The following is a 13,136-nucleotide window of genomic DNA, read 5'->3' as shown; positions in this document are numbered from 1 at the left end:
GTTAGAGTGACACTATGCTTCTTTATATATGCTGAAGAGAAAATCCCGTTCTTTTATCCTTTCTTATTCTTCTTGAGGATGGTTCAAGGGAAGCCGGTTCCATTAGGTGAATTTTCACATATTTATTATGCGTTGTATCAAAAATACTGAATTTAGTCGAACTTAATAAATATAAGCTAAGTTCGCCTATGTACTAAAGCCTCTCTCGACTCATTTTCAATTTTTAATCAAATTATATATAGATCAAAAGGTTGTTGATTAACGCTATTAATCGCAATTTTTAATCAAACTATATATAGATCAAAAGGTCGTTGATTAGCACTATTAGTCGAACACACACGAGTACGTAAAACAAAATGATTATAATATGTTCTAGGGTTGTCTGTAGTGGTAGAGTCAGAATTTTCACCATGGTGTCGAGGAAATCAGTAAACTAATGTCATGGCTTAGACTCCCTCACTAATTTCTATTAAAATGGAAAATTTTCTTGAAAAAAAGAAAAAAAAAACTAGAAGAGAACGGACTGCATCTCGTTAAACTGTAGTCAGATTTGTGGTTTACCATTATATGATCAAATTATTTTTTGATACCGAGGAGTCCCCGAGGACTAATGATGCACGATTAAAAACTCAGTGGATAATGGGCTCATCCATCTATCATAGTCCACTTAAATACTATCTTTTGTCCGCAGCAACACTCGAACTCGTGACGTGCGTCTAAACCACACATCATGCACCGCACGCTTACCAATAGTCGTGACGTGTGCCTAATCCACACATCACGCACAACACTCGTGCCACTAGTCCAAAGTGCTGGAGCAACCAAAATCACTAATTTAACCCCAACAAATATTCAAGCATAGACCAATGTCCTTCAAGAAAACTCAAGAAATGACCAAACATTCTATTCCATTAGAATATCCAATGTCAAAGTAGCATGAAGCTTGTCACTGCAATAAGCAAATAAACAGTTGAAAAAGAATGGAAATGACAGATGCAATTAACAATCAATGTGAAAAAGGAAAAGCCAATGGTGGAAAACATGACAAGACCCCCTAAAAGTGTTACACACAGGAATCTCCAAAATTTTCAAAGAACAAGATTCTAAATGCAACTCAAAATCCACCATAAAGAAACACAACTATGAAAGAAGAAAGATTTTAGACAAGAGAAATGGGACATTTTAAAAGGTGAGGAGGAAAAGAGTTGGTTGGAGTTAGTTAGTGCTTTGTAGGGCAAGCAATTGAGTTAGTTAAAGACTACTACTTCTTGAGAAAGACTTAATATTTCTGAATGGACAAGTGTCATAATATCAAGTTACCTATTTTCTGGGACTTACATCAAAGATTAACACACCACCACTTGGATGCAAGTGCACCTCGATGGAATTTTGACAATAATCCCATCCCAACTAAATGAATGAAGTAGGTTGCCATTAGGGTCATCCTACACCATCCTTTTTTTTGATAATCGAGAAATCTCCAGGGCGACGGGAGCCTTGGGGTAACTGGTAAAGTTGTTGTTATGTGACCAGGAGGTCACGGTTTCGAGCTGTGGAAATAGCCTCTTGCAGAAATGTAGAGTAAGGCTATGTATAACAGACCCTTGATGTCCGGTCCTTCCTCGGACCCCGCGCATGGCGGGAGCTTAGTGCACCGGGCTGCCTGAGAAATCCTCTGGGCTAGCTGACGCATGGTTTGAAAGTCACCGGATAATGGGCCGGCTCCTTTACTTTTCTTCACCTAAATACCATATTCTTAACTGCGACAGGATTTGAACTCATGACGTGTGCCTAGTCCATACATCGCGCATTGCCCTTTTGCTACTAGACCAAAGCCGTGGGGCCATCCCACACTAACTTTCTACCAAATCATGTCTTGAAAAGGATCCAACTTCTACCAGTCATCTCCAAGATAAACATCAAAAGTCAATTTTCACTGCCTTGAGTTTTCCAAGTCTCTCAGTGCAAAAGATGCAAATATCTCATCCCTAACATGTTACACTGACCAAACTATTTCTGTAGAGTAAAAAGATGCAAATATCTCATCCCTAACATGTTACACTGACCAAACTATTTCTGTAGAGCAAAAAAAAAAAAAAAAAAAAAAAAAAAAACTGTTTACTAGGCACGCCAAGCTAAAAGACTCTGGTCATAACTCTCCTCCTGATTCTGCATTCAAATCCTCAACAACAACAACAACCCAGTATAATTCCACTTAGTGGGGTCTGGGGAGGGTAGTGTGTACGCAGACCTTACCCCTACCCTAGGGTAGAGAGGCTGTTTCCAAATAGACCCCCGGCATCCTTCCCTCCAAGAACTTCCCACCTTGCTCTTGGGAGACTCGAACTCACAACCTTTTGGTTGGAAGTGGAGGTTGCTTACCATCGGAGCAACCCCTCTTGTCTAAATCCTCAATTATATGATAAAAGAGGAAAACATCAATGTAAGCAGTAAATTCTGTCAAAGATCAAGAAAATAAGTTGAGATTAAACCAGCAGCATATTTTATTCTGTATTTAGTATTTAATTCTTCTTCTGCTATCTGGGGAAAAAAAATTACAGCATTAGATCAAAAACTAGAGCTAGTGAAGAAGTTAACACCCCCCCCCCCAACCCAACCATCACCACCACAACCACCAAAATCAAAATCAATGTCAATTATAACAGAAATTGGTGGCAAACTTGCTACAAGTCTTGAAAACCAACTTTGGTGCTGTACTACAAGGAAGACATCATCTAGTTATTTTCCTTCTCTCTTTCTCCACTATCGCGGCTTTTTGAAACTATAATGCATAGGCAAAACTTTGGTGGTAAAACACCAAGCAAGTTGTATAAGGTTTTCCTCTGTTGTATACCACCTGCATATGTCTCTCTTTCTCATTAATGAAATATACTATTGAAGACGTAATTAAGTAAATAAAAGTGTGTTCTCTCTAACAGCTTAAGCTTTTAGATGAGATGGTCACACGCTTCAACATGGTATCAGAGTAGGTAGAGATCCTGTGTTCGAGTCTCACCGCCACCCAATATCAAAAAGAATTTTCACGTGCTTGGCTCATCAACAAGAATCAAGCTCGCACATGAGGGGCATATTGAAGACATCATTAAGTGAATAAAAGTGAAGCTTTTAGATTAGATGGTCACACACTACAACGTATATTTATAGATAATAAACGTCTAAGCATGTGCCAGTAGCTTGTTTTCTATGTGAAATAATGCAGAAGAATGAATACCATCTTCCATTGACGATTATCATAACTCGACAATTGGATAGTGCAACTGATGTTGCACTTGTCCAAATAGAACCTTCTTTACATATCTGCATCACAAATTTTAATCATCATTTCATCTAGTTATAGCATCAGTTTGTTAGGCAACAGCAGGTCTGCAAAGAATCAAATGCAAAAGTAAACTAGTAAACCAAATTAACAGTGATGAGGAAAGATCTAACTTGGGAGGCAAAGAATTCATTTCCTCTCCCTCATTTTCAAATGTCAGAAAGGTCAGATATTAGCTGAGACTTGATAGATCCTTACAGTTCAATGTCTTTCCTCCATTGCATCGGGACAATGACAAAAACAAGTTTAGCATAAAAAGATTCAAATATCACTCTCGTAAATTGTCTAACCTGGTTCTGTTTATAAACTCATTGTTGAGGAAGGGGAGGCAGATTACTCACATTCTTCTAATAGCTACTGAGCGTGTTCATACGAGCACTGTCATATTAAGCAAAAAGCTGGTCGCCTTGTGGTCAGAAATTTGAGACTATACGACAGAAGTTGATTTTGCGAGTGGCTCTGGAGATAGAACACGGAAGAACACACGCTTTCGAGGAATATTTTACAGAAAAAATTGGATTCCCTGGTGTTCAAACACAATTAGCTACTCCCACGGAGTTGGAGCCCAGAAGAAACTTATGGGCTGAATTCTCCGTGAGATACATCTCAAGTTAGGAGATGGCAGACAACTTTCTCCTTTGCATCGAATACACTCTCAATTGTTGCTCAATGGCATAATACAAGAAATAGGCAAATTAGCTTCACGAGAGCTTGCTTTGGCTGGGAGATCAACATGACAGTACCATTGGAAAAGCTTAGATGAAACAAAAACAACAACCACCCAGTAAAATCCCACAAAGTGGGGTCTAGCTTAGATGATGAAACAAAAAATTTCCCTAAAAATCAGACACCATAATCTGGAAAGGTCAAAAGAATGGTAAATTCTCTCAGTCAACTCCTACTATGATACTCGTATTATACTGCAGACACTCAATACCCTGGAAAAGGATTTGAAAAAGAAACGCCCCATCTAAAGTTGCTTGCTTCACTTGGTTGGCCTCCCAAAATGCATGGACATAGAGAAATTTACAGTAAAGAGGCATCAGGCATGTAGCAGATGCTATCTCTGGGATGAACACTGTGAAGAAACACAATGGCTTTTTCTACACTACAACAGAATGCTCTACCCGAACATCTTTGGAACACAAAGGGGTGATGCTCACAACTGTGAAAGAACTGCTTGCAAGTTGGTCAAGAAGTAATCTCAATAAGGATCGGAAAGAATTTCGACCAATGACCCTGCCGGCACTTTATGGGTCTTATGGAAAGAGAGGAACAAAAGATGCTTCGAAGTTAGCTAACCTGCCCATAGTTTGAAATATAAATGCTTCTATTAACTTTCTACGTGGTGTCAGCTCAAAAAGTGAGTAGGAACCAGAGACATTGTTAGCTTGAAAGCATGCAAGTGCTAATTTTCTATCGATAATAACACTTGCATACACTCAGGGTAATAGTTGGTCTTTCTCCAGCAGCAGAAGTTTAGAAGTTACGAAGATAATAATCCTATGAGAAATAACTGTAAACAGAATTGAGAACAAGAACAACAGCACAACAGCATTGAGCATACTTTAGTACTTACACTGATCCCATACATAATTTACATGATAATTGAATGCTCAATTCCACCAGCAAGTTGCTAAATTACAATCTCCTAGAATACTAAGTATAACGGAAAAATACATATTCAAGACCAATACAATCAAACTTCCCTCATCCTCTTCAACATCAAGAAGTAACTTGTGCAAATTAATGGGCTTCTCTCTGGCAAACCAACTGCACATTGATTCAAGATCCTGAGTATTTCTAAGAATTAAAACTGACCTTTCTAGATTCTCGTCAAGATGCCCCAGCAGTAGACTCTTTCAACTTCTTGGGTGGTGGATTTCCCCCAGACAATACCACGTAAGAGTAGAAGCAAAACATTGCAGCACTGTCATTTCAGATAGCAGAAATCATATAATGATACACCTCACAATGAATTTTCAAGAAGAGATTCGAGAAAAAAGTCACTGCAATACCTGATGGCAGCATAAAGGCCAGTGGGAAACACTTTTCTTGTCTGCAAAAAGATTATCATCATCAATTCGAAAATGCAAGCCATGAAATAAGCTAATAAAGGACTTCGGAAATATGAGGAACTACCAGGGAGAAAGACTGCATGTTTTTCCAAAGGAGGACTGCAGCAAGTACTGCAGGAACAATAGCAGAGAAGAAATGAATAATTGGAAAGAGAAAACAAACTCCTAATTTATTTTACCCTTTCAGACAACAGAAAAGAGGGAGTGCAAAATTTCAACTCTAACAAGAAGATGCTTAACTTATTCAAATGATATCCAATAGCGAATGCTAGCCCAAATTTTCTTTTGATAGGTAAAAATGGAAAATAAGAAGGGAGTGTATTAAGATATTGCCGTAAATAAGGCACTTTTCAAGACATAAAATTAAATCTAAATACAGCTAAAATGCATTTTACCTGAATGAACTATGCAGTAGAACCAATCGAAGCATCATATCATGGCCATTTTAAGTGAGCCACATAAAGCACATACATGACTCACTGAAAATCATAAAAACTATGGAGAAGTGTTGTCAAAGACACTAGTGAAAATGGAGCTGGACCGAGGTGACTATCCAAATGGACAAAGCCAGGTTGGAGTGTAGGAGATCAATATTCAGTATCCTTTAGGTTAATAATATTTCATTTCTCGCAACAAAGCTCTTTCACTAAATTTATTAACCAGACATCCAGTATCAGCTCTACCGCCAAAAATAAATAAAATAAACAAATAAACTAACTATTTTTCATTAGCTTCAACAAATCTGGCAAGCAAAGAGTGGGAGATGAATCTCGAGAATGTTTGGCTTGATCTAGGAGAAGAGCTGCCAAAAATATAGATCCTCAGATGGCAGATGCGCAAACATATCTTCCCTCTTTCACCTCTTTCCCTTTCCAAAGCAAGGATTGTTTCAGCATAGGAGATGTTTCCATGGACTTAATATATTTACACTACGAGGTAGCTGAGAGTAGGAAGTAGGGAAATTGAGAGCTAGAAACATATATTATTCATTGAAAGATGTCTGGTTTATTTCAAACAATTACATAATAAAATTTTACTACAGCACCCCCAAGTGTTTTAAAACATATCCATTTGTCTCATTCATAAGCATATCTATCAAATGAAATAATATACCCATAAAATTTGTTTTTCTCCCTACATCCCATCATATTTACAAAATATTAATGTTTAAAATATTAATGTTCAAAGAAAAGAACGAGTTACTGCTCAAAGAAAAGAATGAGAAAACGGATAGCTGACACAAAATGTTAACAATAAGATCAAATACAAAAGGGATCACACTCAAAGAAATTGTTCCCTTTTCATCAGCGAACTAAAGGAAGTCCAACTGCACAAAATAGGAATTAACTTGCACGAAACCAGCAAATACCTGCTTGACCCAGTATGAACGGCAAGCTAGATTTTCCTTGTCTCCAGACCCTCAAGCTAATTGTGCTAAAGGCCAGTAAAGCGCCTCCAAAAAGAACACCATTGCTTAAAGTTGAAGGACTTCTTGAGAAAATAAAACCAACGATGCCCCCGGTAAAAACAAGACCACCTGTGATGAGGATCATTAAGCAATCAATATTCAAAATAATTAAGTAGCTGCAAGAAATAAAAACACCACTGTGATAACAAATCTTAGATAAATGTTTGTTGTCATTCTGATCTCTTTAGTTATTGTTACTTGACATCTTTCTGATAAATAAACAGTTCCACTGGATCAAGAACAGTTTTTCTCTAGGCCCTCACGGACATTTCGGTTAAAAGAAACATGTAAAGATTCAAAGCTAGTAACAAAGAGATGTTGCTAGAGATAATTAAAAATTCGTCTAAATGTAGAGATATGTGTAGGATTCTGAGAATCATTGGTTCCTAAGTAAAGTTGCAAACATTATATAACTCAAAGACAAGGAACTTATACCTTGCACAGAACAAAATTATAAACAATAAGGGGACGATTCTACTTTTTGCCTTACTTATATCTACTGCATCACCAAAATTTTGTAGGATGCACAAACTCCTAAATAATGAAAAAGAATTTCTGGATCCAGCTACACATTGGTGATTCCACCAGGATAGGCCAATAGAACTGGAGTTTGAGGTTAAAGGAAATATGCTACAGATATATGCTTATGTTTCCAATGAAGAAAAAGAATTTTGCAAGAAAATAACTGAACCTTGTCCACATTGACAAAATGTTTCCTCCCTTTTGGACTAAATATTTTTAAGAATTTGTGCTTTCAACATAATCTTTTAGGTTTAAGAAAAAGACCTGAAGGTTAATTCATGTCTAGACTCTGTGAAAGGTCATAAGCAGCACTCCCAGAAGGAGATTATTCTGCAGAATATAAGAAGTGTACATAACAAAAGAAGGAGCTATACAGAAGTGTTGCACCTTTCCTCTATCCAAGTAGTTATCCTAAATGCTGCAGAAGCAAAAGAAAAACAACAAGACGATTGCACTTTTAGGTAGTTCGGTAGTTCCCCCTCAAAAGCACTTCCATACCTCTCGACTTGGACTCCTAATGTAATAGTTGAAGGGAAAATTATATCACAAGAATGGTTGGCAACATAATCCTCCTTTTTTTTTTCTTTAATTGGCAACCGCAGAGAGTAAAAAAGGGAGGGGAATAAAAAATGAAAACAATACAATCAAAGCGACATAGACACGTCTTTTATAGAATCATTGAAATCTCTAGGATAGTAGAATTCATGTTTGGACAAGGGATCAACCTAAAAAGGGTAATTGGTAGACGAGGTAGCATTATCATGAAGCATGAAACAAGTGAGAATGCCTTAACTAAGAAGAGGACAGGTGACATCAGGCACTAAAAAAACACTAGTTCCTCTACCTTTTCTAGGCAATACTCACCAAAGGGAATACCAAAACAGAAGTCATGAATTTTGGCCGTCTTTTTTGATAGACTGACGGAGTTATCTTGCTCTGACCCATTCATTTCTTTTCCTGGAACAAGTTCTTCTGACTTTAAATTTGAATTTGATGAGCTTCCGTTGTGTGATTGTGATGCATCTCCAGTATAACTTAAAGTTGTCCTGTTTTCTAAGTTGGATAAATCCGTGCCACGACCATCATTACTCACAACCGCTACCTGAATTCCATGATAATTGAAGATGTCTAAGTGAATATAAATACCATACAGAGTATCGCTCACTCCACAAACCCACACTTTAGTAAGCAAAATAGAAATTAAAATTCAAGGAGCAATAGAAAAACTAAAATCATTATTGATTTGGAAGTCAAAAGACAGATGTCAAGTCGGACTAATCAATTGTAAAAAGAACAAGCACATGCTCATATTTTGCCTAATAATTATACAGTGATAACAGGAAAAATTAGTACTTTTGTTGATCAATATCAAAATGTAGTTGCAAAAAATTATTGTTAGTCTGTGGAACTAAAACACATTGAAAAAACATTCTCAACCTTCATGATTAATTCATCTCTCATTGCAAACCATAGAACTAACAAGTTTTAGTTTTAACCAAAAAGATCAAACTTTTAACCAAACTAACAGACCTCCACATAAAAAATTCTTCAAATTCTCCTATCTTTTTTTTAACAACAAAAGCTTCAAATTCTTCCTCTTTTTTATAAAAAGAACAATTTTATCCCCAAAAGATATAATTTTTTACCAAATTAACAGAACCCCACTTAAAAATTCTTCCTCTTTTTTATTTTTGTTTTGAAAAGAACAAATTTTACCCAAGAAGATCAAATTTTTAACAAAATTAGAAGACCCCCACATCAAAAATTCTTCAAAGTCATTGATTTTGTATTCAAACAAACAACAATAAAGCAAACACTCAACAGAGAATGCTAATTTCTCAATTACCCAAAAGAGAATAAAAGGGAAGTATTTCCCAGAAAACAAGATAATGGAGTGAGCAAAATTGAGGGGCTTTCAAATAAAATGGAGAAATTAAAGAAAAATATATGCATTAAAAAGGGAGAAAAATGAAGAAAAAACACCTGTCTTGGAAAAGTAGAACAAGGGTGGAGATGAGTGCGGAAGTGTAATCTGCGATTGATAGAGGAGAAGCATGATAGCTGAGAAATTGCTGATGACATGCCTGATTTGCTTTGCTCCTTTTTTTTTTTTTTTTTTTGTGAAATACTGGAATATTCAAAGTTGAGATTTGAGAAAGTCAAATGGGAAAGGTGCTAATTGTTATATTAAAGGTAACTATTGTTGACTTTGAATATTGAACTTTAAAAAAAGCTGAGAAATTCAATAATAGTCAGATTTACAAGTGGTCATTTAAAAATAGTTACAGTTTCAAAAGTAATCGAAATTTAACCATTTTTCATGTAAAGATAAATCTGAATGAAAACATTATTCAGAATCCGAAAAAAATATTCCAACATAATATACTAGAGTTCCATCATAAGTATACTGGAACTCAAGCATATTATAATGGAGTTCCACCATAAGTATATTGGAACTCCAGCATAATATACTTGAGTTCCAATATAATATAACAGTCCAGCATAATATGCTGGAAGTTCATACACTGGTGCACTGATCCCCAGTATATTATGTTGGACCGGTCTCTGTTGCAGCAAAATAGTGGCTATTTTCTAATAACTTTGCAAACGCTGGCTATTTTTGAATGACCCGTCCGAAAACTGGCTAGCCCGTGCTATTTTTACTAAATAAAGTGCACAGAGAAAGGGGTTTGGTGGAGTTCTTTTTTTGCTGCCTTTCGAGTTGTGCAAATAGTCTCTTGCAGGAATATAGAGTAAGACTGCGTACCATAGACTCTGATAGTCCGACCCTCCAGGTCCCCGTACATAACGGGATCTTAATACACGGAACTGCTCTTTAGTGCTCAATATTCGACTAAATTTAATGTTTTATTATTTAGAAGAATTAAATATCCAAAATAAGTCGCATTTGCATATAGCGATTCATTAATCACATTTGCCAATTTTTTAAGTCACATAATAATTTCGCTAAAAAAATTTATTTGCAATTAGCAACTTATTTATATTTTTCCGGCTATTCTTTATCCTTAAGTCGCATTATATCTATGTGATTTGCATAGTTTTTGTATTCCTACAAACCTGCACACTACTTGAATTAACCAGCCAAAAGTACATATTATGGGAAAGAACCTAATTAAGCCACTAGTTTGATTTTAGGAATTTTACGCCCTATAGAAAACCTTAGTACCCTATTTATTTTAAATAAATACTATTTTAAAATATTACATCCTATAAATACCTTTTATCCTTTATTGCAAAAAATCTAAATATAGTTACATCCTACAATTAAGGCACCATATATGCTAAATATTATTTTTCTCTCTCCCTTTTTGTATTTTCTCTCACATAATTACCGTGTATCTGCAAACCTCAATACAATCTCTCTCTATTTGCATACAACCAGACTCTCGTTGAGTTAAATTAAGAGAATATCATGTGATTTTATTTTCTTCCATTTTTAGCGCAGATACGTTATTGTATTTAATGTTAATGTCACTTGAATACAGCTAAATACATGTCAAACTTAGATGGAATTCCAGATTTTACGCCTATATTTTTTGTTGTATTAATGAATACAATAGCTTAAATACATGAAATACATTGTATAAAAACATAAAAGGTATTTATAACACGTAATATAGCAAAGGGTATCTATAAATGGCTAATTAGACCAAAAAGATGGTGCTTTATGAAAAATTCCCTTTATCATATCCCAACAGTTTTTTTTTAATTACTTTTTGCTCTTTTTGGAAATTTTATGTCAATAAAAATAAAAAACCTTTAATACTATTTTATATAAAATGTTAATCTATGATAAACTTAAATAAAGAAATATAATCAGTGAGGATTTATATAATAAATTCCAATTTATGGAGCCGGAGAATAGCTTATGGGTTTGATCGAATGCGGTAGCTTTGGTTCAAACCTATATTTATCTTAGAGATTTTATTAAATGTATATAAACTATTAATTTAAAACCGTAACTTAAAACTATTAGATTCTCGACCACATAAGTTTCAAATTACGACTCCACCTCTGCGTATTTGGAGTCGAGACATAATCGTTGTTGTTATTATTATATTACTTTCTGAAATACAGGGTAAAGCTGCGTACAATAGACCCTTATGGTTCGGCCCTTCCTCGGACCCCGCGCATAGCGAAAACTTAGTGCACTGAGTTACCTTTTTTTCCTGATTTGGTGTTCTCCTTCTTGTTTTTTTGTTTTAATCGAAGTGGATATTTCTTTTATAAAATGGAGAATATAACTTAAGATATCAAGTTAATATTTCTTGCTGGACGTGACCTTATATAGGAAGGTTTGGAAGGCGAATATTAAGGTCGTCGGTTAGTAGGTAGTTGAGCGCTTTTTTTCCTCGTTGAGGGTGTTAGGATAGTGGTACTTCTTTGTGTTCATACTGTTTTTCTGCTCTGATTGCCTAGTACCTTTCCATTGTTCTGATTACCGATACTGCATTTTTCATCTATTTTTTTTTATTCTTAGGTTGGTGGCAGTGTCTTTCTAACGTATGTTGTTGTTACCGTTCCATTTCCTCTTTTCCATCTCCTTGTGTCGAGAGTCTTTCGGAAACAACCTTTCTATCCGGGATAGGGGTAAGATCTGCGTACATACTACCCTCCCAGACCTACACGCGGGATTACACTGGGTGGTTGTTGTTGCTGTTGTACGAATAATTTTTTGCTATTTGCTTGGTGTAGAAATTTAAAAACTTATCATATCTATTAAAGTTATTTACATTAATCATGTAGTAATCTCGTGAATAAAAATGACCAAATATCATTTTTAGAAAAGCATATATTCAAGCACTAACATTTTGTAAAAAAATTGATATTTATATTAGATTATTTGATAAACTAGTTAAATCTCCCGGATGAAAGACTTTTAAACCCTGATTTTTGAAATGACAGCAATCGACTTGTTTCTGTCTTACAGCTTAACAATCAAAGTTGTAGGTGGGTATTCAAATATAGGGGAGCACGTTGTTGTCATGAAAACGCCAGTTGTTAATATAGTAACTGCATGAATCATAATGGAGTTTAAGTGGATCATGACAAAATCGTTAAAAATTTGAAGAAAATAAACCCTCAAATGATTACCAAAATGTTGTTGTTTAATTGATGTTTGGCCAAAATGATATATTTTCAGTACATTACTCATCTTATATGCTGTTAGTTTAGTGATTAAGTGTGTGATGTTTGAGCTAAATTATGTTGTTTTATGTGTAGGAGCATCGAAAGACAAAATGAGTGAAGGTTGCTCAAAAAAAGGACGAAAATACAAGAAAAAAGCATAAAAATACCAAGTACCCAAACCGTGCTATAGGCCAAGCATAGCCAGCTTGACCGTGCTACAGGCTAGGTATAGCTAGCTCTGTAGCCAGGCTGACCGCGCTATAAGCCTGGCCTCGCAAGGTCTATAGCACGGTGATCAAAAATGCCTAAATTAAAAGACTTTGACCCGGATTTGGACTCAAGGACCCTGAACCCTAGCCTATAAATACTCCATAAACATATCTAAGGAGGGCAAGAACACGCTAGGAGTAAGGCGGAGAATTTTTCTACGGGTTTTCACTTACTTCTTCTTATTTTCATTATTGGTTATGAATTCTAGTATTGTAGTTTTGCATACTATTAGGAATAGGTAATTTGTTATCTTGGGTTTTGATGGAATCTTTGTAGGATAAGTTCTTGTACTTTTTTATATAATTGAGCC

At 35.5% G+C, this 13,136-nt stretch overlaps 1 protein-coding gene across 1 annotated transcript; it reads right to left on the bottom strand.

Moving 5' to 3' along the window:
• Nucleotides 1-4,865: 4,865 nt before the first annotated feature.
• Nucleotides 4,866-9,560, bottom strand: LOC104218775 (protein FATTY ACID EXPORT 1, chloroplastic-like). The gene is made up of 6 exons (XM_009769357.2): nucleotides 9,389-9,560; nucleotides 8,270-8,507; nucleotides 6,785-6,952; nucleotides 5,480-5,526; nucleotides 5,356-5,396; nucleotides 4,866-5,267 (listed from the first exon to the last, which is right to left on the bottom strand). The coding sequence occupies exons 1-6, from the start codon at nucleotides 9,485-9,487 to the stop codon at nucleotides 5,174-5,176; spliced, it is 687 nt and encodes a 228-aa protein (XP_009767659.1). The 5' UTR covers nucleotides 9,488-9,560; the 3' UTR covers nucleotides 4,866-5,173.
• Between the last annotated feature and the right edge of the window lie 3,576 nt (nucleotides 9,561-13,136).

The sequence above is a fragment of the Nicotiana sylvestris genome, chromosome 4 (assembly GCF_000393655.2).
Source record: "Nicotiana sylvestris chromosome 4, ASM39365v2, whole genome shotgun sequence".
Classification (NCBI taxonomy): Eukaryota; Viridiplantae; Streptophyta; class Magnoliopsida; order Solanales; family Solanaceae; genus Nicotiana; species Nicotiana sylvestris.
Note: the sequence above shows the minus strand (reverse complement) of the source record. Positions and strands in the feature narration are given on the sequence as shown.